We start from the raw sequence: 25,972 nt of genomic DNA on the forward strand, positions 1-25,972 counted from the left end.
ACATATCTGATGCTAGAGAAGCTTCCATTGAAGAACAGGGTTGCAGGTAGCCTAGTGGTTAGAGCATTGGGCTAGTAACCGAAAGGTTGCTGGATTGAGTCCCCAAGCTGACAAGGTAAAAAATCTGTCTGTTCCCCGGTAGGCTGTCATTGTAAATTTGTTCTTAACTGACTTGCCTAGTTAAATTATGAGTTCTATTGGATAAATAACTCTCCAACCATGTGATGGCAGGTGCTGAAAAGCCATATCAAGTGAATTTATTCAATAACAATTTATAATCAATAACATCAAATGCTGCACTGAAATCTAACAATACAGCTCCAACTATCATCAGTCATCTGAGTAAGTGCAGTACAAGTTGAGTGCCCTTTTCTATACACATGTTGAAAGTCTTGTTCTCTGAAAAATAGCATTGTATTTGGTCAAACATAATTATCTCTATCAGTTTACTCAGAACTGGCAGAAAACTGATTGGGTGGCTGTTAGAGCCAGCAAAGGATACTTTACTATTTTCATGCAGTGGAATTGCTTCCTTCCATGCCTGTGGACACACAAACTCCTTTAGGCTTTGGTTAAAGATATACCAAATAGGGGTGGCAATACAGTCTACTACCATTCTCAATAGTTACCCATCAAGGTTGTCTTTTCCTGGTGGCTTATCATTATTAATGGATATAGTTTTTTCACATTTCCCAAACTCCTGAGTGGCACAGCCTTCTAAGGCACTGCATCGCAGTACCTAAGGCGTCACTACAGACACCCTGGTTCAAATCCAGGCTGTATCACAACATGCCATGATTGGGAGTACAATAGGGCGGCGCACAATTGGCCCAGTGTTGTCTGGGTTTGGCCATCATTGTAAATAAGAATTTGTTCTTAACTGACTTGCCTAGTTAAATAAAGGTTGTCATTTCTCTTCTGAGTTTTTCCACTTGAAATGATTGGCAATATAGAAAGGTTATAAATGATATGGTTATAAATTATTATGTGAATATTGGAGGCAGGTGTGTTGGCTGGCGCAAAACTGTGACACCAATCAGGCCCTTCAAGGACTGGAATTGCCCACCCACCCCTGGTTCAGACCAACAGATGTTTTACATCTTCAACAAAACATTTTGTGTGGAATTCCTTTAGGTCCAACTTTTGGCACTTTGAATTTCCTTGTTATTGCCACAATGTTATGGTCATGTCTTAAAGTAATGTTGGACTGTCGTTTCTCTTTGCTTATTTCAGCTGTTCTTGCCATAATATGGACTTGGTATTTTACCAAATAGGCCCCCCCTACCTTTTCACAACACAACTGATTTGCTCAAACGCATTAAGAAGGAAAGAAATTCCACAAATGAACTTTTAACAAGGCACACTTGTTAATTGAAATACATTCCAGGTGACTACCTCATGAAGCTGGTTGAGAGAATGCCAAGAGGATTCAAAGCTGTCAACAAGGCAAAGGGTTGTTGCTTTGAAGAATCTCAAATATAAAATATATTTTGATTTGTTTAACACTTTTTTTTGGTTAGTGCGTGATTCCATGTGTTATTTCATAGTTTTGATGTCTACATTCTTGTTCTACAATGCAGAAAACAGTAGAAATAAAGAAAACCCTGAAATGAGTAGGTGTGTCCAAACATTGGACTGGTACTGTACGTAGGAGGATGGTTGAGAGTTATGGCTGTAGTAGAGAATGTATGAAGCAGAATAGTGCAGATTGGTTTGGCAGGGTGACCGTATAGAGACAAAGTAAAATACATTTATTAAAATGCAGAATGTACACTGGATGTTATGCAGCTAATGTTGAGTGTTAACGACTGAGATGGAGAAATGTGAGACACAAAGAAAGAAGGAAGAGACATGAAATAAAGCAAGCAGGTCAGAGTAACTTCCATCACAGAAGTGGTTTATTCCACAACTCAAATCTCTACTGTGGCAGATTGCACATCTTTCAGATCCGTTACGACACACACACACATAGAACAGAACAGAGAGCAATCATAGAGAGAGAACCCACTGGGCAAAAACTGGTTGAATCAAAGTTGTTTCAACAAAGAAATTCAATGTAATGACTTGAATAAATGTGGAAAACTGATTGGATTTGTAAAAAGTAATCAACGTGAGGGAGTTTTTTTTTACCTAACTTTTAACCTACATCCAATGACATGGTGACATTTTTTGTTGATTTCGCGTTGAAGTCACTTTACATGTAGAATATTTCAGACTACATGTAGAAATTAAGTCTGTGCCCAGTGGGACATCAATTATTTAAGCTATGATTGAAGCTAAAACACAGAACTCAACAGTAGTGGGAAAGCAAAGCATAGTCATGTTTATTTTTTAAAACTTCTATTCTTCCCAATTTCGTGACATCCAATTGGTAGTTACAGTCTTGTCCTGACGCTGCAACTCCCGTACGGACTCGGGAGAGGCGAAGCCCGAGAGCCATGCGTCCTCTGAAACACGACCCTGCCAAGCCGCACTGCATCTTGACACTGCTGCTTGACAAGCCAGCTTGCAGGTGCCCGGCCCGCCACAAGGAGTCGCTAGAGCGCGACAGGACAAGGAAATCCCAGCAGGCCAAACCCTCCCCTAACCCTGACAACGCTGGGCCAAATGTGCCTCATGGGTTTCTCAGTCACGGTCAGCTGGATCAAACAAAGATCAAACCTGGGGCTGTAGTGACGCCTCAAGCACTGCGATGGAGTGCGCACACAGTCTTTTTAAAGGGGAGTTTGAATAGTCTTAACTATACACAAAATGTTCTCACAAATATAAATCTGAAATACACTTCCATAATCAGATAATAATGTATCTGCTTTTTTATATATCCACTATCATTAAAAAATATTTCCATCTAATATTTTTTGGGGGTTGTTTAGGCACGTACGATCTTTGTTCAACATTGTCACTATGAAACAAAGCACAAGATAAAGTTACAGAAATGTTTTCAAGTGACTTGAAATGGCATGGAGAAGAGAGAATGAGCCGGGATTGGGAGGATGGATACAGAGCCAAAACACAGCAAATAACTGGGCAGTGACTTTACAAGGTCTCAGTTTCTACAGTAATACCTCTCAAAAGAAATACTCCCTCGTGGTGTCATGATTGGTTTGGTCTCCCAGCAACCACTCAACCTCCTGAGGTGAAAGAGGAGGAGTAAGAGGAGAAGGAGGGGTTCGTTGTCCATTGTGAGATTAGAGCAACATGGGCACTAGGCTCGAGTTGGACAGAACAGTTCTGTGCATTTGAGATGTGGGGTGTTGTTCCCTGCATAGGGCCCCATTAAAGGGTAAACTAGCGATCTGGGCTTGGGGGTTAGGTCCTTGTCCCTTAGGATATGGCTTCTTCAGAGAAGGAAGAGAGAGCCTGAAGATGGAGAGGGCAGTGGAAAGAGTGCAGTGACAAAGAGAAAAAGAGAGAGAAAGAAAGAGAGGAGGGGGGGAGTGCATCTCCCCCTTACTATGACACTACGCAGCTAGGCGGGCGGAGGTAAGTGGGGTGGGAGTGTGGGTGAAGCTAGTAGACAGACATAACGGGACAAAGAGCAGAGAGGTTTGATTGGCTGGCCTTGGTCCAATGGAGTGCGATGACGGGCGGTTCAGGTTAGAATGCTGAAGCATGGCAGAGGAAGAGGAAGAGGAGTTGGCCCAGAGTGGAGGAGGAATCACAGTCACTGTAGCGAGAGGCTAGGCTACTCATTACCATTCTCCAGGTTCTCATTGCTTTCGTAGCAGCCAGAGTCACGTGGCGAGTCGCCCACCAGGCCGTGGCCCTCTGACAGTAGTTTCTCCTGAGAGCCTGACAGGCCGCTACGCTCCGGTTCACTGCTGCCTATAGACACACACAGCACAGAGACAATATAGTCAGACATCCAGAAACATCCAGAATGATGTAGTATCTCTGTTAGTGTGTGTGTGTGTGTGTGTGTGTGTGTGTGTGTGTGTGTGTGTGTGTGTGTGTGTGTGTGTGTGTGTGTGTGTGTGTGTGTGTGTGTGTGTGTGTGTGTGCACACGTGAGGTTGTGTGTGTGTGAACTCACTGTCATACTCCTGCAGTAGCTCCACGGCGGTGAGCAACACAGCTCTGTGTTGAGGGTCTCTGATGTTGAGCTCATCTAGATCCTCCTCCTCCAACAGCTTGAAGGTGTCCAGGTCCTCATAGCCGTTAAATAAGAAGGTAGGCATGTGCTCCTGGAGAAGAGAAGAGAGAACAGATTGCAGATCAGAACTTCCTACAACATGTGTGAGCGTGACTGGCCGCCTTTCCTTCCAGTTCTCTGCTGCCAATGACGGGAACGAACTGCAAAAATCATTGAAGCTGGAGACTCATATCTCCCTCACTAGCTTTAAGCACCAGCTGTCAGAGCACACTGCACCTGTACATAGTCCATCTGTAAATAGCCCACCCAACTACCTCATCCCCATACTGTATTTATTTATTTATCTTGCTCCTTTGCACCCAATAGCTCTACTACTGTCTGGGTTGGCGCCCCCCCTTGGATTGTGCCGTGGCGGAGATCTTTGTGGGCTATACTCGACCTTGTCTCAGGATGGTAAGTTGGTGGTTGAATCTTTCCCTCTAGTGGTGTAGGGGCTGTGCTTTGGCAAAGTGGGTGGGGTTATATCCTTCCTGTTTGGCCCTGTCCGGGGGTGTCCTCGGATGGGGCCACAGTGTCTCCTGACCCCTCCTGTCTCAGCCTCCAGTATTTATGCTGCAGTCCTAGGGTCAGTTTGTTATATCTGGAGTACTTCTCCTGTCCTATCCGGTGTCCTGTGTGAATTTAAGTATGCTCTCTCTAATTCTCTCTTTCTCTCTTACTTTCTCTCTCTCGGAGGACCTGAGCCCTAGGACCATGCCTCAGGACTACCTAACATGATGACTCCTTGCTGTCCCCAGTCCACCTGGCCGTGCTGCTGCTCCAGTTTCAACTGTTCTGCCTGTGATTATTATTATTTGACCATGCTGGTCATTTATGAACATTTGAACATCTTGGCCATGTTCTGTTATAATCTCCACCCGGCACAGCCAGAAGAGGACTGGCCACCCCACATAGCCTGGTTCCTCTCTAGGTTTCTTCCTAGTTTTTGGCCTTTCTAGGGAGTGTTTCCTAGCCACCGTGCTTCTACACCTGCATTGCTTGCTGTTTGGGGTTTTTGGCTGGGTTTCTGTACAGCACTTTGATATATCAGCTGATGTACGAAGGACTATATAAATACATTTGATTTGATTTACTTGCACATTCATCTTCTGCACATCTACCATTCCAGTGTTTAATTGCTATATTTTAATTACTTCACCACCATGGCCTATTTATTGCCTTAACTCCCTTATCTTACCTCATTTGCACACACTGTATACCGACTTTTTGTTTTCATTTATTCCACTGTATTATTGACTGTGTGTTTTGTTTATTCCATGTGAAACTCTGTGTTGTCTGTGTCAAACTGCTTTGCTTTATCTTGGCCAGGTCGCAGTTGTAAATGAGAACTTGCTCTCAACTAGCCTACCTGGTTAAACAAAAATTATAATAATACGTTAATCAGCTAAACTGGCCTATGACCAATAGTTAAAGACACAAAGGGCATTTTTCCTCTGGAAAAACAAGCTATGAGCTAAAAAATGTAGCAATGAGGGAAGAGTTGGGAAGGGTGGAAAACAGAGTGATGAGGTGAAGGAGATGATCTACCACACCTTTCCACCACAGGCGACAAGGAGAACACGCACACAATTTAACGCTAGCCATTACACCCTGTGGTGCTATCTCTTAGTGGGAGGACACCAGGAATCAGAGTCTCAAAATATCACAGTACACCCTCTGTTTCGGGAATAGGCACAGCTAACCATTAACATGTCAACCCGTCATAATTGGTTTCCACTTTCAACACGGAGTTCGTGGAAACTGGTTCAGTCTAAAGTTTTGTCCAGCCCACGCATCTAAAGGGCACAACACACACAGACTGCATGTCACCACTGCAACCATGGAGACTTCTATCCTTAGCATAACAGTGAAGTTTAGCTCTATTTCTGCTTGGAGAAGTAGAAATAAGGATGAGACCAAACCAAATACCACTCTACTCTACACAGCCACAAGAACCTTCTCATATGATCTTAGTCATGTATGTGACCTAACATATTTTTGGGGTCAAAACACGTTCGCTCCAAGATACCCCTACAATCGAGACGTAAGATTCAAAAGATAGAGAGTAGAAAGAGATGGAGTAGGTGGCTGCTTCGACGCAAACTCCACTTTGTCATTGTGTTTTTAGGAACGCCCTGAGAACATCACATCTCCCTCTACTGGTCAATTGTTTTCAACCGCACTTTAATTGAATGCCAGAAGCAGATATCAACGTTTGAATCAGTCATTATGACTACTATGTGCCCTCTGCCCAGCTCTATATTTTTAATCATAGTAGTCATCTGTAACATTTTTATGAAGTGACGTAGAACCTATGGAGGTAATATCCTAACTGAACTCCCTAATGCTAACCAGATCTGGACTGAGAAACCCAGAATAAGCCCTAGTACTTCTTTCAAATAAATCCTTGACAAAAAGAACAATCATTTATCCTGAGAGTGACTTGAAACAGACCCAGAACAAGGTGGAACAGTATAATGTCTTTACATGTAATGGCGGGGTTAGGGGAACGTTTGTTAAGTCTGCTCTCCCTCTCCCTAAGTCACAACTACGTATGTATGCGTACCTTGATGCACATGTACTGTATAGTAGAATAGTAGCACGTATGGGAGGTCTCGAAGCCTGTAATATAGCTTCGCTCTGCCCAGGCAATGATAATGTACCATCATGTTACTTATGTCCTTGAGTAGAGAGCCCTTGGACATAGCCTGGTCTGTAATCTGTTATGTCAGCACTCCATCAGGCTTACCCAGAAACAGCTCACCTACAGTGCTCTCTCCGCGAGGAGGCTGAGCTAGGCTGGCTGGTTTCTAGATGGCTGGGATATGAACGGGACTGTAGGAGGGAAGTTGTAGGACTACTGTTACCTTGTCCAGAAATTCCTAGCATTGGTGTGTGAGATTTGTGTGGAGTTGTGTGTGTGCGAGGGAGAGTTGAGAGTGTGTGTGCTCGCTTGGCATGTGCAAAGATGTGTGTGTCCAGTGTGCATACCTTGAGGTTGATGCGTTCGAGCAGCTCCTCTACAGAGGTGGGTTTGGGAGGTCTGCCCTTCCTCTTCCTTCTGACAGGTCTCTTGGGCTTCTCCTCCTCCTCACTCAGCACGTCCACATAGATGAACTTAAAGGTGCCCACCTTATTGTTGAGCAGACCCATCCATGTCCCCATGGGGGGCTTACTGATGATGTCAATCACATCCCCTCTCTGGAACACAACATATACAGGATATCTTTAGTACAAATCTAAAGCCACACACAATCTAGACAAATCATTTGCATGTGTGTGTGTGTGTGTGACTTACCTTTAGTTTGAGGGAATCTGAATCGTAGGGGCTAGGGGTGAAGTCAGTGTGTACTCGTGCTCTGCCACAGAAGGGCCCTCTGTAGGGAGGCTCCTCGTCATCTCCATCCTCAGACTTGACACTCTCTCTGTTACTGGCTGACGAGTCTGTGGTGCTGACCGTCTGACCACCTGGAACACACAGATATACATATCATGTCCTCCAAATACTGTAGAGCGATTCAGTACTCATGTGATTTGAGAGTGTATTGCAACTAACTAAGCTTCTATTTATTGGATAAAATGTACTTCGATTCGTACAAAGCCTGAGTGAGTGTGTGAATACTGATTAATAACAGCTTTATAATTGAAAATCAACAGACAAAACTCATCACTCGAAACCAGTGTGTATATAGTGTGATGCTGTCTCCCCATAGACGTCTTTGTGTGTATCTGACTTGTGATGGTAAGAGTGGGAACCAGAGAGTAAGGCCTTCCTATCTAATCACTAGCATGTGTCGTAGACCCTCTGACCCTATGGGCCCTGGTCAATACCATTCAACAAGGGACAGACTCTCTCTCACTATCAAACTTACAAGAGGGTGGCAGGTAGCCTAGCGGTTAGAGAGTTGGGACAGTAACCAAAAGATCGCTGGTGCAAATACCCGAGCCGACTAGGTGAAAAATATATCGATGTCCTTGAATAAGGCACTTAACCCTAATTTGCTCTAGGGGCGCCGTATAACACATTTCACTGCACCTATCTGGTTTATGTGACAATAAAACATATATACAGTTCCAGTCAAAAGTTTGGACACACCTAGTCATTCAAGGCTTTTTCTTTATTTTTACTATTTTCTACATTGAGGAATAATGGTGAAGACATCAACACTATGAAACAACACATATGGAATCATGTAGTAACCAAAAAAGTTTTAAAACAAATATAAAAAAGGGTTCAAAATATATTTTAGATTCTTCAAAGTAGCCACTATGTATGTGCCTCATGGTTTGCATACTCTTGGCATTCTCTCAACCAGCTTCACGAGGAATGCTTTTACAACAGTCTTGATGGAGTTTCCACATATATGCTGAGCATTTGTTGTCTGCTTTTCCTTCACTCTACGGCTCAACTCATCCCAAACCATCTCCATTGGGTTGAGGTAGGGTGATTGTGGAGGCCAGGTCATCAGATGCAGCACTCCATCACTCTCCTTCTTGGTCAAATATCCCTTAAACAGCCTGGAGGTGTGTTTTGGGTCATTGTCCTGTTGAAAAACAAATGATAGCCCCACTAAGCTATCCAAGATTCCAAGATGGCGTAGCAGTGGGATGTCTGTTTTGATTGTCTTGTCCCATCCCTAGTATATATCATTTTTTTCTTTGTATATATTTCATATAGGTTTTACAGTCGTAAAGCTGACTGTCCTACCAATCCTTGACTTTGGCGATGTCATTTACAAAATAGCCGACACTCTACTCAGCAAACTGGATGTAGTCTATCACAGTGCCATCCGTTTTGTCACCAAAGCCCCCATATACTACCCACCACTGCGGCCTGTATGCTCTCGTTGGCTGGCCCTCACTACATTTCTGTCACCATACCCACTGGCTCCAGGTCATCTATAAGTCTTTGCTAGGTAAAGCGCTGCCTCATCTAAGCTCACTCGTCACCATAGCAACACCCACTCCAGTAGGTATATTGCACTGGTCATCCCCAAAGCCAACACTTCATTTGGCCGCCTTTCCTTAATTTGGCCGCCTTTCCTTCCTTCCTTTCCTTCCAGTTCTCTGCTGCCAATGACTTGAAGGAATTGCAAAAATCGCTGAAGCTGGAGTCTTATATCTCCCTCTCTAACTTTAAGCATCAGCTGTTAGAGCAGCCAATCTGTAAATAGCACACCCAACTTCCTCATCCCCATATTATGACTTACCCTCTCGCTCTTTTGCACCCCAGTATTTCTACTTGTACATCATCATCTGCACATCTATCACTCCAGTATTAATGCTACATTGTAATTATTTCACCTCTATGGCCTATTTATTGCCTACCTCCCTACTCTTCTACATTTGCACACACTGTACATAGATTTTTCAATTTTTCTTTTCTATTGTGTTATTGACTGTACGTTTGTTTATGTGTAACTCCGTCTTGTTGTTTTTGTCGCATTGCTTTGCTTTATCTTGGCCAGGTCGCAGATGTAATTGAGAAATTGTTCTCAACTGGCTTACCTGGTTAAATAAAGGTTAAATCAAATAAACAAATTAAAGCGCAAACCAGATGGGATGGAGTATAGCCTCAGAATGCTGTGGTAGCCATGCTGGTTAAGTGTGCCTTGAATTCTAAACACAGTTGAAGTCGGTTGTTTACATACACCTTAGCCAAATACATTTAAAACTCTGTTTTTCACAATTCCTGACATTTAATCCTGGTAAGAAATTCCCTGTCTTAGGTCAGTTAGGATCACCACTTTATTTTAAGAATGTGAAATGTCAGAATAAAAGTAGAAAGAATGATTTATTTCAGCTTTTATTTCTTTCATCACATTCCCAGTGGGTCAGAAGTTGACATACACTCAATTAGTATTTGGTAGCATTGCCTTTAAACTGTTGAACTTGGGTCAAACGTTTTGGGTAGCCTTCCACAAGCTTCCCACAATAATTTGGGTGAATTTTTGGCCCATTCCTTCTGAAAGCTGGTGGAACTGAGTCAGGATTGTAGGCCTCCTTGCTTAAAAACGCTTTTTCAGTTCTGCCCACATATTTTCTATGGGATTTAGGTCAGGGCTTTGTGATGGCCACTCCAATACCTTGACTTTGTTGTCCTTAAGCCATTTTGCCACAACTTTGGAAGTTGTGCTTGGGGTCATTGTTCAATAGGAAGACCCATTTCCGACCAGGCATTAACTTCCTGACTGATGTCTTGAGATGTTGCTTCAATATATCCACATCATTTTCCTCCCTCGTGATGCCATCTATTTTATGAAGTGCACCAGTCCCTCCTGCAGCAAAGCACCCTCACAACATGATGCTGCCACCCCTGTGCTTCACAGTTGGGATGATGTTCTTTGGCATGCAAGCCTTTCCCTTTTTCCTCCTAGCATAATGATGGTCATTATGGCCAAACAGTTATAGGATATTTCTGCAAAAAGTACGATATTTGTCCCATGTGCAGTTGCAAACCGTAGTCTGGCTTTCTATGGCGGTTTTGGAGCAGTGGCTTCTTCCTTGCTGAGGGTCTTTCGGGTTATGTGGATATAGGACTCATTTTACTGTGTATATAGATACTTTTGTACCCGTTTCCTCCAGCATCTTCACAAGGTCCTTTGCTGTTGTTCTGGGATTGATTTACATCTTTTGCACCAAAGTACGTTCATCTTCCTGAGCAGTATGACGGCTGCGTGGTCCCATGGTGTTTATACTTGTGTACTACTGTTTGTACAGATGAACGTGGTACCTTCAGCCGTTTGGAAATTGCTCCCAAGGATGGAGCAGAATTTTTCTGAGGTCTTGGCTGATTTCTTTTGATTTCCCATGACGTAAAGCAAGGAGGCACTGGGTTTGAAGGTAGGCCTTGAAATACAGCCACAGGTACACCTCCAATTGACTCAAATTATGTCAGAAGCTTCTAAAGCCATGACATCATTTCGTGGAATATTCCAAGCTGTTTAAAGGCACAGTCAACAGTGTATGTAAACTTCTGACCCACTGGAATTGTGATACAAGACATTTGTGGAGTGGTTGAAAAACTGAGTTTTAATGACTCCAACCTATGTGTATGTAAACTTCCGACTTCTACTGTAAATCACTGACAGTGTCACCAGCAAAGCACCCCCACACCAGCACACCTTCTCCTCCATGCTTCAGGGTGGGAACCACACATGTGGAGATCATCCGTTCACCTAGACTGCGTCTCACAAAGACATGGCTGTTGGAACAAAAAATCTCCAATTTAAACTCATCAGACCAAAATACAGATTTCCACTGGTCTAATAACCATTGTTCGTGTTTCTTGGCCCAAGCAAGTCTCTTCTTCTTATTGATGTCCTTTAGTAGTGGTTTCTTTGCAGCAATTCGGCCAGGAAGGCCTGATTCACACAGTCTCCTCTGAACAGTTGATGTTGAGATGTGCCTGTTACTTGAACTCTGTGAAGCATTTATTTGGGCTGCAATTTCTGAGGCTGGTAACTCTAATGAAATTATCCTCTGCAGCAGAGTTAACTCCAGGTCTTCTTTTCCTGTGGCGGTCCTCATAAGAGCCAGTTTCATCATAGCGCCTGATGGTTATTGCAACTGCACTTGAAGAACGTTCAAAGTTCTTGAAATTTTGAGGATTGACTGACCTTCACGTCTTAAAGTAATGATGGACTGTCATTTCTCTTTGCTTATTTGAGCTGTTCTTGCCATGTTCTTGGTCTTTTACGAAATAGGGCTATCTTCTGTATCCCACCACCACCTTTTCACAACTCAACTGATTGTCTCAAACGCATTAAGGAAGGAAATTCCACAAATTCACTTTTAAGAAGGCACACCTGTTAATTGAAATGCATTCCAGGTGACTACCACATGAAGCTGGTTGAGAGAATGCCAAGAGTGTGCCAAGCTGTCAACAAAGCAAAGGGTGGCTATTTCGAAGAATCAAAAATATACATTATATTTGGATTTGTTTAACACTTTTTTGGTTACTCCATGATTCCATATGTGTTATTTCATAGTGTTGATGTCTTCACTATTATTCTACAATGTAGAAAATAGTAAAAATAAAGAAAAAAAACCTTGAATGAGTAGGTGTGTCCAAACTTTTGACTGCTATGGATATATGTTTAACAAACATCAACCCAACTCTAACATCAACACATGAGAGACAGATAGAAGAGTTGCTGGTGCTCTGTCTGAACACATGCCATGCTCAGATTATGATCAGTCACTACGAGAGAAGAAACTCTCATCAGATAGGACCAGATAATCTCACATGGCATCTCTAAACCCTCCAATGGGGATGGGTGAGACTGTGAGAGAGCTGGAATGATAGGAGACGAGCTCATAACAATGATGATGTCATGTATTCTAACTGACACGGCAGGCTTGATAAGGGGTATTTATGGATTAAATCACTTCGGATTATCTGTGTAGATAGAATATGGAGTGATGTGATGACAGTGCCCCATTGTGTCGAGGTTTGTGCACTTAGAGTCTTTCTCACTCACGCACGCGCACACACACAATACACACACACACACTGCTTACTCATGGAGCTCTGTCCGCTGAGGGAGCTCCGGAGGCTCTCCACTGATCCTCCAGCCTTCAGTTTGGGTTTCTCCAGGGAATCTGTGTCTGGCTGGGGGGACTGGGGGGAGCTGGGTGCCCCATCTGGGCTCGACTGGAGGGAGGGAGGAAGGTGAAGAGAGGGGGAGGAAGGGTACAGATGAAGGGGGGTAGGAGAGGTATGGAAGGTTGGGGCAGAAAGGTAGAAGCGAAGAGGAGAGGGGAGAGAGAGAGAGAGAGAGAGAGAGAGAGATTGAGAAAGAGATGGAGAGATATAGAGACAGAGCAGAGGGGAGAGAGAGAGAGAGATTGAGAAAGAGATGGAGAGATATAGAGACAGAGACACAGATGCCAGTATCAGTGATAAGTAACGATCACAGTATCATACACATGACAGCAGCTATTCTGAAGGGTAATTCATCACAGCCACTAGGTGGCAGCGTGGCATGTAAAATAGTATTTTGAGTGAAGTTGGAGGTCATTTAGTCTCCTGCCTTCTCTTTCCAACCAACATATTCATAACTAATTCAACCTTTTTCTGGGTCGTTCCGACTATCTCTGCTATTCATCTCTGAGGGAGCTTTTTTGCAGTGCGCGGTCTTCACTCCCTAGGCTTTGACAGTACTGTACCCTCTGACAGCCAAGATACCAGGCCAAAACCAATACTGTAGTTGTCCATCGTTTGAATGTGAATGCTCATATGATATGAATGAGCCACACACACATACACATGCACACGCACACATAGCCCCAGAGCCAAAGGCCCCTTGTCTCAGAGCACTGGCCTGGCATGCGGGAGGCTTGCCTCACTGGATGAGCTCAGCCACTTCCATACACACCCCACCCTACACCCCGAGACCTGTCCTGGGCCTGAGAGAGCTGAGACCAGAATGTGGACAGCTCCAAGATAGTCCCAGCTGTGTCTGTGTGTGTGTCTGTTTGTGTGTGAGAGAGCTGGCTATTTAGTTTGTAACCAACGCAAACACGTCCACCCACACACATATGTAAAGCCCAGAATGCTTATGAATAACAGGATCTCGGATCAAGACTCTTTATTCAACTATGAAAGTTGGGATCTTAGTGTGTGTGGGTGTACCTGTTCAGACAGTGAGCTGCTGTACTTCTTGGACATCCGTTTCCTCATGGTTTCTTTTACAGACTTGACCTTCTTTCCCAGGGAGATACGAGACGTCGTGGGAGACTTGACTACCTCCCGGTATACAGCCTCTGGATACTTACTCTGAGAGATAGAGGGAGGTAGGGAGAGCGAAAACACAGAGACAGAACAAAAAGAGGAGAGAGAAATAACAAAATAGTTAATTCAATGTTTGAGTTCCCTTCTCTAAGCTTTGCGCCCCCTCAGCCCTGAGTCATCAGTAATTTGTTAGCACTTACATTGGGCTCCGAGCCTGCACTGACCACATGGAGTGACCTGTTGGACAGGTCAAACCCTCCGAAACTACACGTCCTCTGTGAGAGAGAGAGGGGGGGGGGGATAAATATTTAGAGCGAGAGTGGAGCGAGTGGGAGTTAGAATCAAGTAGAATCTATTCAAATGACATCAACTCCCATTCGTGCCCAGTAAGAGTCAAATCAAAATGATTCATGCTTGGCGGAGTCACAATGGCAGCAGGCTGATTCATGGCTGTATGTTATATATGGTCTTGCTGAGTGAGCATTTCCAGCCGTCTATATACGTATGTCATGGTATGACCTCATATGGGACAGGCAACAGACGTGAAACTCCTATACATGTATCTTTATTATATATGTTAGTTAATTGGGTGGCCATCTGTGTTAGATCATCCCCATGGGGATTTTGTCAGTCACTGTTATTCTGCAAGGGTATGTTACTTTAAACCTAAAGCCATGGGGAGCAAGCATAGAGTGAAATTAAATACAATCATTTGGCTTGATGTGGCCACGCTTGATGTGGCCACGCACGGTGCCTAATGAATGTTATATAGAGCACATATACTATGGCCCGACTCAACCTTTCCCTTGTGTTTAATTACGAAAGTACGGCTACCGGATTAAGTCTCTGGAAACACACACATTGTATAGACAGATATGAATACTTTTACACTGGATTAGGTTGTAGAGAGGGGAGGTTGAGGGAAGTAAGTTCTCACAGAGAGTATAGTGTATCCGACTGAGGGATATGTAGGGGGTTTGCCTGTCTATCATATCTCTCCATTCGATAGGGAGAGTTTCTCAATGGGACCAGTCATGAGGGTAGCAGGGAGTTACTGTTGAGGAGAGAGATTGGCCATCCTATCATTGAATTAGCTTTGAGACCATTGCTTTCTATCATGTCCATGTCCGCAGTTCCACTCTCTGGACTTCACAGGAATCCATAGTTTTGTGAAGAGGAGCGACTGAGAAGGCGTCCAAAAAAAGAAGACTGGAGATGGAGTGATGTTGGATATATTGAATGGAATGGCCATGCATCTATGGATGAAGAACCACGTCCAATGACTGACAAGTAAACAGGCAAGGAATCGGGCTTCCTCAAGGCTGCAGAATATCTCTGTTTAGCTTCCCTGTGTCGGTCTGAGTACTCTTTCAGTAGGACTCCTACCATCAACACTGAAACGCCCACGCTCATTTTGTTATTGACTTGTGATTGAACTTTCACACACTGACCACACCGTATCATACCATCTCTCTCAATGATGTGTGGAGGCGTGCTTGGCCTTGCCACCCCTGATTATTTAGCGGGGCTTATGGCCACTGTCACTGTCCCAGATTTATCTTTCTCCTTTTATTTCTCACTGAGCTGGAAAAGAGATACTTTGTTCCCCTTCCACTGAGTACAGAGATATAAAGAAAGAGAAACAAGGTAGGGGAGAAAGTTAAAAATAAGAGAGGAAAGAGAATGTGTGTCTGTCAGCTCCTGAGCAGTGACCTATCAAAGCTGTGTCTGCCTGTTCCACTCTGACTCAGGAGACTCCCTCTAGGGTTTGGGCTGGGTGACATTTCGAAATGGCAGTTACCTCTACTGTTACACTGGTACCCACATCCTGAGTCAGAACAGGCACATCCCATTACTATTTCTTATCACATGAAAATTAACTTTTATTCCAAGGGCTTTCATATCTAAAGGTTGTGGTTCTCTATGGAGGTCTGTTAAACTAGCCTTTCTAAATATTCAAGCTCCATGTGGATTAAAGTAGAGAAGACAGGAACATTATCAGCCCTGTGTCTGTATCTAAACCTGAGGGATATTGTGCAGCCTTGAAGCTAGCCTTGGTCCCCCTAGCCAGGTGGGGGTGGCTTGTAGCCCATCCCTGCCCCACTGTACGGTAGAACTCACAGACTTCTGCTGGATGCGTAAGAGCACGCGCTTGGTGCAGCGGTCAACGCTGGCCGCCCACTTTCTGTCCGCCTCCCTGTCCTCCTCCAATAGGCAGCGGTGCTCTGCGCGGCTGAGGGTGACAGGTCGGACCAGCTGGGCCCAGTTGAGGTGGCCGTAGAGGCTGCGCTCTACCACGTATGTGATGTTCAGCTCGCTCACTGCCGCCCGGCCGCGGAGCCTGCGAGGGGGGAACGCCCAGCCCCCACACCCCCCTCCACCCAGCGTACCACTCTTAGCCTTGGCCAGGTCACAGCGGGCAGGAGGCGAGGGGGAGGAACAGAAGGGGGGAGCCCCAGGTGGTTTGGCATAGTTCCGGGAGCGCTGGTAGAGCAGGTGTTTGGTGGAGTAGGCGTAATTGGGGTCGGGCTTCCTGAGCCAGTTGGCATGGTGACGGGTGGGTTTGGGGCTACTCTGGGAGATGTTGTCAAGGGCAATGAGGAGGCGGGGCTGGGGGTGTGGTTTGGGGCGTGGCCGGGTGAGGCCGTAGAAGCCATAGAGTGTGTCGTTACTTACCCCGTGGGAGAGAGAGGTCATGGCTTTCCTCATCTCGCCCTCCGTCATGGAGCACGACACCTTCTCTTCTTCCTCGGCTCCACAGCCGTCCAGCTCCGAGAAGGAGGAACCACTATCTTCCACCCCGACGGCTACCAGACGCCCAGACCCAGCAGGGACTTTCCTGGGGGGTCGGATGAGGCCGTGGGTGCTGCTGGACTTAGAAAAGGTCTTGACCAGCTTGTGTCCGGACCAGGTGGTGTCCAGGCTGCTGGAGGAAGGGGAGGTGGTCAGGCTGTCTGTGTCCCCGTCCAGAGAGAGCTGGTCCTGGGTCAGGGAGGACAGGGAGGCATCCTGGGGCAGGCTGGACTTCTTCAGGACCCCTGTGTACAGGGCTGTGTTGTCCTCACAGGTCGAAGACACCTCCAGTCTCAAAGAATCTACAGGGAGGATAAAAACATCAAACCAATTATCCATTAGAGAGAGCAATGTCCAATAGAGCAAAACCAGTACGAACCCATTCACATAGTAACAGTGTAACGTCATTCTAAATACACAGTATACATAACACTGTTTGGGTTAGTACGGACATGTGCTGTACCTTCGGAGATGGGTCTCTTCCCCTCTTCCACCTTGATGAGTTTCTTCCTGACACGGCGGGTAGAGTTGACCAGCTTGTGGAGCCGTTTGAACTTCACAGAGTCCTCTGACTGCTCATCATCAGACTGCTCCCGAGACTGAGAGGGAGAGAGGGGACGTCACATGGGGTTCCGAGACACAGGGGGGAGACTGTCTGTCTGTAGGGTACAGGGACCCCCAGAACCATAGGCATAATACAGTGACCCATATCAAAACCTTTATGAAACAACAGTGTACTGCAGGTCATTCACTTACGTCGTGGGGAGACTGACCACACCATGAAAACACACAGGTGTCGGGGGTTGATGACAGTTACGGTGCGTGTTTTAGGGTGGACATAGCTATTGATATGAGAGCATGGAGGGAGGGTTGCGGGGTTGGAGGGCATTTATATTGCATTGTAGAACATTATGTAAGACACTCATACGAAAAACATATTCCGGTCACATTAATGAGGCCAAAACAAGAAAAACACTGAACGGGAGCGGGCAATGTGGAGATGCCACAGATATTCACAGCAGATATTCACCACAGATATTCAGTGAACTTGGCATTTGTGGTGCGTCTCTGCATCAGACTCTAATCTGTGTGCTGCCTGTTGGAATGAGCCTCGAGCTGTTTACTACCCAATAGCCACTAAATGGAGTGATCTACACAGCATTGTGCTGAGGCACACAGAGAGCTCCATTGTGAGGGAATGTGTATGTGTGTACAGTGTTTCCCCAAAGGATTTATTTCAGCAGTGGCTTGCTAGTTGGCTAGGCCAATGGTATGGTCATTTTAGAGGCCCTCCTCTTGGCCCCACAGCCCACATTTGGGCGGAGATACATTTGCAGTTTTAAAGCTAGTTTCCTGCAATTCTACACATTTTGTCATGGGCCTAAGAGAGAGAGAGAGAAAAAAGTGGTATTGAAGTAAATTTCCTGAATTTCTACATATTTTCCAATAGGGCTGAGAGAAGATATGCTGATTTAAAGCACATTTCCTGCAGTTGTACACATTTAGCCATGGCTTATGCAGTGTTGTTATTCCATCTGAGTGACTCAAATATAATAACAAAATCAATGGGGGCCCAATTTCATTTTATTATCGTGGTTGTTAGTTTGCAAAGATGACCTTATTGAAAAAGATATATCTAGGGCCTCCCGAGTGGCAAAGTGGTCTGAAGGCACTGCCTCACAGTTAAAGCTGTGCCACTAGAGATCCTGGTTTGAGTCCACCACCCATGGGGCGGTGAACAATTGGCCCGGCGTCATCTGGGTTAGGGGAGGGTTTGACCAGCAGGGATGTCCTTGTCCCATCGCACTCTAGCAACTCCTGTGGTGGGCATTGCAGACTTACATAGTCACCAGGTGTACGGTGTTTCGTCCAACAGGTTAAGCCGGGTTGAGCAGGCATTGTGTCAAGAAGCTGTTGTGTTTCAGAGGATGCACGGCTCTTGACCTTTGCCTCTCCAGAGTCTGTACGGGAGTTGCAGCGATGAAACAAGATTGCAACTACCAATTGGATACCATGAAATTGGGGTAAAAAAAAAATATATACACTACTGTTAAAAAGTTTGGGGTCACTTAGAAATGTCTTTGTGAAGAGGCAACTTCTCCCTTCTAGGCAGAGTAGCAAAAAAAAATGCCATATCTCAGACTGGCAAATAAAAATAAAAGATTAAGATGGGAAAAAGAACATAGACACTGGACAGAGGAACACTGCCTAGAAGGCCAGCATCCCGGAGTTGCCTCTTCACTGTTGACGTTGAGACTGGTGTTTTGCAGGTACTGTTTAATGAAGCTGCCAGTCGAGGACTTGTGAGGCGTCTGTTTTGCAAACTAGACACTCTAATGTACTTGTCCTCTTGCTGAGTTGTGCACCGGGGCCTCCCACTCCTCTTTCTATTCTGGTTAGAGACAGTTTGCTCTGCTCTGTGAAGGGCAGAGCAAACTGTGTACACAGCGTTGTATGAGATCTTCAGTTTCTTGGCAATTTCTACCATGGAATAGCCTTCATTTCTCAGAACAAGAATAGACTGATGAGTTTTAGAAGAAAGTCCTTTGTTTCTCGCCATTTTGAGCCTGTAATCGAACCCACAAATGCTGATGCTCCAGATATTCAACTAGTCTAAAGAAGGCCAGCAGAGGGAGCACCCCCCTATCGACATCGACGGGAGAGTAGTGGATAAGGTGGAAAGTTTTAAGTTCCTCGGCGTACACATAACGGACAAACTGAATTGGTCCACCCATACAGACAGCGTGGTGAAGAAGGCGCATCAGCGCCTCTTCAACCTCAGGAGGCTGAAGAAATTCGGCTTGTCACCAAAAACACTCACAAACTTCTACAGATGCACAATCGAGAGCATCCTGGCAGGTTGTATCACCGCCTGGTATGGCAACTGCTTCGCCCACAACCGTAAGGCTCTCCAGAGGGTAGTGAGGTCTGCACAACGCATCACCGGGGGCAAACTACCTGCTCGCCAGGACACACCACCCGATGTCACAGGAAGGCCAAAAAAATCATCAAGGTCAACAACCACCGAAGCCACTGCCTGTTCACTCCGCTATCATCCAGAAGGCAAGGTCAGTACAGGTGCATCAAAGCTGGGACCGAGAGACTGAAAAACAGCTTCTATCTCAAGGCCATCGGATTGTTAAGCAGCCATCACTAACATTGAGTGGCTTCTGCCAACATACTGACTCATCTCTAGCCACTTTAATAATAAAACATGTAACGTAATAAATGTATCACTAGTCACTTTAAACAATGCCACTTTATATAATGTTTACATACCCTCATTGGCAGCAGAGAACTGGAAGGAAAGGCGGCCGAAGGAGGAATTGACTTTGGGGCTGACCAGTGAAATATACCTGTTGGAGTGCGTGCTACGGGTGGGTGTTGCTATGGTGACCAGTGAGTTGAGATAAGGCGTGGCTTTACCTAGCAATGACTTATAGATGACCTGGAGCCAGTGGGTTTGGTGACGGATATGAAGCGAGGGCCAGCCAACGAGAGCATACAGGTCGCAGTGGTGGGTAGTATATGGGGATTTGGTGACAAAACGGAAGGCTCTGTGCCATGAGGGCATACTGGCACCTACAAGGCCTTCAGAAAGTATTCACACCCCTTGGCTTTTTCCATTTTCCAGCCTGAATTTGAAAATGATTCAATTGAGATTTTATGTCACTGGCCTACATACAAGTTTCGCAATTTTGACTTAAATCGTCTTGAAAATCTATGGCAAGACTTGAGAATGGATGTCTAGCAATAATCAACAACCAACTTGACAGAGCTTGAAGATTGTTTTTAATAATAATGTGCAAATATTGTACAATCCAGGTGTGGAAAGCTCTTAGAAACTTACCCTGAAAAACTCAAAGCTGTAATCGATACCAAAGGTGATTCTAACAAGTATTGACTCAAGGGGCTGAATACTTAACATGAATCCCAGTTTTATTTTTCATTTATTTATTGATTTGGTATTTTGGGTAGATCGTTGACCAAAAAAAAGACAATTACATCTATTTTAATCCCACGTGGTAACACATTCAAACAATGACAAAGTCAATGGGTTTGAATACTTTCTAAAGGCACTCTTGGTGACACAAGGACCTCTGGCCTCCACATTCCCTTGGACTTCTCCAGCCATTTCGGGAATTCTCAGTCAGAATGACATAGGAGCTCTGTGACCTGCACGTTACCCATAAATCCCTCTGGTGTCCCCCCAGCCTCCTCTTTCCACCGCTAGTCTCAGTGGTGCATGCTCCATATTCCATTCCTCTGTCAACAGCAGAATCAGACCATGAGGCCGGGGTTGACCCCTCCCCCTTTGTTTTTTTGACAACCTCTCAGCTTCTAAACCGCAGAATGACTCCCCCCCTCATCCCTGCACCTCTTAACCCCACTGTCCTCCCTCTTCACTAACCACACACATCTGTCTGGAATTCTATTCTCCTAGTTTCCACCACTACAGAAAAGATTACAGAGTAAGGTTTTGAGAGACCGTGCTGTATAATAACAGGTATGTGTGCACGCGTGTGCATGAGAGAATCGACGAGGAGACAGGAGAGAGACAGAGACAGAGAAGAGAGAGCCAGCCCGCTAGAGTCTGAAACCAGACCTGACTAATGCTTATTACTGAGGTACTGTATGTACATAAGGGACATTACTGGAGGCAGGTTGATGTTTATTGTCAGGAATCTTGCCCTGGGGGCAGAACTGAGCGGTTTCCGCTAGCTGGGCCAGCTGCAGTCAAAATTGGCTATATTGTACGTAAGAATTATGAATGTCCTTTTTGGTCATCATTTAAGGTCAGGGTTAAGCATTAGTGTTAGCTGTGTGGTTAAGGGTAGGGTTCATGTTAGGGTATCCATTAGGTTTCAAATCTGATTTTATGACTTTGTGGCTGTGCCAGCTAGTGACCCCTCTGCAGAGCTGTATCCAGGGCAAGAATCATGACGATAAACCTGCTTTTATATACAGGAGAGAAAGCTCTGCTTCAATGAGTGCTCAATTAACACATTTAAATTAAATGCATTCTGTTGTGCTGTTTTCATACGCATAATCTCTTGTACTGTAAATCAGGGTCATTAAGAGGAATGCAATAGGAGAGAAGAGAAGACAAAGAAAGACACTTCTGTCCCTTGCCAATACATAACAGCCTGGGGGGAAGTGGAGGAGGTGACAATGACATAGTCCTGAGATGCAGCCGTGAGGGACACCAACATCTGGAAATCAATCAGTGGTGAAAAGCTGCTGTAGTTAGCAACCCCGCAGTGGAACAATGCCACACAGTCGTGACCCATCACACACATGCTTCCACACACACACACATGCCTCCACACACACACCACACCTACACACACATGCCTACACACACACACATGCCTACACACACACACACACACACACACACACACACACACACACACACACACACACACACACACACACACACACACACACACACACACACACACACACACACACACACACACACACACACACACACACACACACACACACACTGTCATTAACGGCTTTGGGTCTTGCTACAAATATCATTGTGCGGTCGAGCATGCATGGTGCATATTACAAGCAAAACTAGATTTAGAATAGCCAGTAAAACCCTTGCAAATGGATGCAAACCTAGAGGGAATCTCACTGTGTCTGCTAACACACAAGAGGTTCCCTACCTCAGAAAAAAATACAGAAAAAACACTGAAATTCAATTAAGCATGCTAGGCAGTTGAGTGTGACTTGTTACTCACAGCTTTCGGCATTTAGTACAGCAGACTCGTGCTCATCCCATTCCCAGGTCAGCAGAAAGAAGCAGGCATCACAATGCATGAGGCTGAACCTGTCCTAGCTACTCCCAGGTTAGTCATGCTGCACACACAGTCACACAACACACAGGCACACAGCATATCCAGAGTGAGGCACGCACAGTCACACAGTCACAAACAGCATTGACGCACACACTCTCACAAAGTATCTGCAGCCTTTTGGTCGAAGGCAGCTCTGCCGAATGAAAGCAACGGAAGTGAGTAGCAGCAGAGAAAAGGCACGTTGTGCCTGGTGGAGAGAGGAGTACAATCACAGCGTTTGAGCCCCTCTGACCCTGCCTTGGCCCCCACATCTCTATTGGCCAGCCCGAGGAGATGAGAGAGACGTAGAGAGAGAGAGACGAGGCTAAGAGGAGGACGGATCTTTGGACAGAGCGACCACAGAGCTCCCCACCGACACACACACCCATTAACCATTTGGAAGCTGGGGGATGACATAATTACATTTTTAAGCAGGGGACATTGCCCCTGACACACACCCTCAGGCCCAAGAGGGGAAAGATATTTCCTCAACGGGTCCATTTTAAACTGGTACTTAATCAAGCAGAGTCTCCCTCCTCCTACTGCTGCTGTGTTTCGGGGGCCTGAGGGGAGTGAGAGCTCTTTGTCCTCCATCCATCACTTCCTCTCTTCCTCCCTCCCTCCGGCGATGCGTGCTAACGGCCCTGAAGACAGGCCAAGTGTTCCCCCGAACAATACACCTTCAGTCATTCTCCCATCCTCTCTCCCTCCGTCTATCGGACACCCCATCCATCAGTCCAATGGAACAGGAAGCAGGCCTGTGGCAGCCGAGAGCATGGAGAGGATTAACAGCTTGCTAGGGCCCTGCCTGCCCTGCCTCCACATCAAATACCAGGCAGAGCCATACTGCACCACAGACCAAGCTTGGAGGCGGCTCTCTGCACAAGTCCTTACAACAGGACTTTCTCATCTACTTTACTTGCGGGTGAAAGCTGTTTGAAAGCATGACAGGGTCTTGTCCAGAATATCCACAGAGCCCAGAGCAGGTCTGAAGGCAGCTTGGTGTCAAGGCTGTGGGTGCACCATGCTAGAACAGACGTCTTCAGAGCGGAAGGACGCAATTGGCTAATTAATATGGAAAGGGAAATGTAGCATACACGCAATAGCATGCGAGAGGGCAAACAATTCTAGGCAGTCGAGGGCAGATGTTAAGACTGCTGATCATTCAGAAGGAAGGGAATGTTGAGCTCCAGCTGTTAGCAGCTGGGTTTCCACGGCAACACATATGTGCATATAAATATTTGGGTATCCAGATGATGCTTTTGTGATGTGTATCCATGACCATCTTCACAGGGAGATGTGGCTCTGTGAGTGTGTCTCTGTCTCTGTCTGTCTGTCTGTCTGTCTGTCTGTCTGTCTGTCTGTCTGTCTGTCTGTCTGTCTGTGTGCGTGCGTGCGTGCGTGAGTGAGTGTGTGAGTGAGTGAGTGAGTTAATGAGTGAGTAAGTTAGTGAGAGAGAGAGAGAGAGAGAGTGGGAGACTGGGTCGGTTCTTCTATCCTTGTGGGGACATGAAGTCCCAATAAGGATAGTAAAACAAGGAACATTCTCCCTTGTGGAGACATTTCCCACATCCCCATGAGCACAAAGGCTGTTTTAAGCTTAGGGGTTAGGTTCAGGGTTAGGGTTACAATTAGGGTTAGGGTAAGGTTTAGGGTTAGGAGTTAGGTTTAAGGTTTGGGTTAAGGTTAAGGTTAGGGTTATGGTAAGAGTTAGGGAAATTGTGATTTTTAAATAATGTTGGATTCCCACTTTAATTTTTTTAAATTTATTTAACCTTTATTTAACCAGGTAGGCTAGTTGAGAACAAGTTCTCATTTGCAACTGCGACCTGGCCAAGATAAAGCATAGCAGTAGGAACAGACAACACAGAGTTACACATGGAGTAAACAATTAACAAGTCAATAACACAGTAGAAAAAAATGGGAGTCTATATACAATGTGTGCAAAAGGCATGAGGAGGTAGGCGAATAATTACAATTTTGCAGATTAACACTGGAGTGATAAATGATCAGATGGTCATGTACAGGTAGAGATATTGGTGTGCAAAAGAGCAGAAAAGTAAATAAATAAAAACAGTGTGGGGATGAGGTAGGTGAAAATGGGTGGGCTATTTACCAATAGACTATGTACAGCTGCAGCGATCGGTTGCTCAGATAGCTGATGTTTGAAGTTGGTGAGGGAGATAAAAGTCTCCAACTTCAGCGATTTTTGCAATTCGTTCCAGTCACAGGCAGCAGAGAACTGGAACGAAAGGCGGCCAAATGAGGTGTTGGCTTTAGGGATGATCAGTGAGATACACCGGCTGGAGCGCGTGCTACAGATGGGTGTTGCCATCGTGACCAGTGAACTGAGATAAGGCGGAGCTTTACCTAGCATGGACTTGTAGATGACCTGGAGCCAGTGGGTCTGGCGACGAATAAGTAGCGAGGGCCAGCCGACTAGAGCATACAAGTCGCAGTGGTGGGTGGTATAAGGTGCTTTAGTGACAAATCGGATGGCACTGTGATAAACTGCATCCAGTTTGCGGAGTAGAGTGTTGGAAGCAATTTTGTAGATGACATCGCCGAAGTCGAGGATCGGTAGGATAGTCAGTTTTACTAGGGTAAGCTTGGCGGCGTGAGTGAAGGAGGCTTTGTTGCGGAATAGAAAGCCGACTCTTGATTTGATTTTCGATTGGAGATCTTTGATATGAGTCTGGAAGGAGAGTTTGCAGTCTAGCCAGACACCTAGGTACTTATAGATGTCCACATATTCAAGGTCGGAACCATCCAGGGTGGTGATGCTAGTCGGGCATGCGGGTGCAGGCAGCGATCGGTTGAAAAGCATGCATTTGGTTTTACTAGCGTTTAAGAGCAGTTGGAGGCCACGGAAGGAGTGTTGTATGGCATTGAAGCTCGTTTGGAGGTTAGATAGCACAGTGTCCAATGACGGGCCGAAAGTATATAGAATTAGGGGATAGAAGTACAAAACATCTGTGTGTCTTGGTTCGTGTGTGTGGGGGTGCTTGTGAGGCAAAAGGTCCCATCTGGACCCGGTTCTGCTTCAGAGCTATTGATCTCCAGTACATCTGAAAGCCCAACGTGTACACACACAGTCCTCCATTTAGCCTGTCAGCCAATGTGTCTATCCCCTGTGATGTCTCCCCACCCCACACACACACACACACACACACACACACACACACACACACACACACACACACACACACACACACACACACACACACACACACACACACACACACACACACACACACACACACACACACAGAGAGCCACTAATCTAGTGGGCCGCGAGGCTAAACCCAAGAGGAAAACAGAGCTTGACTTGGCCCAGCAAGAAAGAAGCATTGGATTTGAACGATCATCAGTGAGTACAACTAGTCTTCATCCAAACCAACCCCTCACATCCGCCTTGAGGATCCACTCCAATAACAAGCAGTATCCTCCGGGTGAGGCC

General features: G+C 45.6%; 1 protein-coding gene across 5 annotated transcripts in view; it reads right to left on the reverse strand.

The window, feature by feature from the left end:
- LOC118398374 (SAM and SH3 domain-containing protein 1) overlaps nt 1–25,972 on the reverse strand; it is a 328,711-nt gene that overhangs the window by 12,568 nt on the left and 290,171 nt on the right. For 4 of the 5 annotated variants that reach the window (XM_035793644.2, XM_052470653.1, XM_052470651.1 and 1 more), the window contains exons 9-17: nt 17,124–17,259; nt 16,544–16,962; nt 14,068–14,142; nt 13,769–13,912; nt 12,655–12,787; nt 7,430–7,599; nt 7,123–7,332; nt 4,033–4,183; nt 3,697–3,825 (exon numbers count right to left, since the gene is read on the reverse strand). In XM_035793644.2, coding sequence (XP_035649537.2) covers nt 3,697–3,825; nt 4,033–4,183; nt 7,123–7,332; nt 7,430–7,599; nt 12,655–12,787; nt 13,769–13,912; nt 14,068–14,142; nt 16,544–16,962; nt 17,124–17,259 — 1,567 coding nt within the window. The remainder of the gene's footprint in view (nt 1–3,696; nt 3,826–4,032; nt 4,184–7,122; nt 7,333–7,429; nt 7,600–12,654; nt 12,788–13,768; nt 13,913–14,067; nt 14,143–16,543; nt 16,963–17,123; nt 17,260–25,972) is intronic. The other variant, XM_052470650.1, reaches the window with a different exon arrangement.

The sequence above is a fragment of the Oncorhynchus keta genome, chromosome 19 (assembly GCF_023373465.1).
Source record: "Oncorhynchus keta strain PuntledgeMale-10-30-2019 chromosome 19, Oket_V2, whole genome shotgun sequence".
NCBI classification, from domain to species: Eukaryota; Metazoa; Chordata; class Actinopteri; order Salmoniformes; family Salmonidae; genus Oncorhynchus; species Oncorhynchus keta.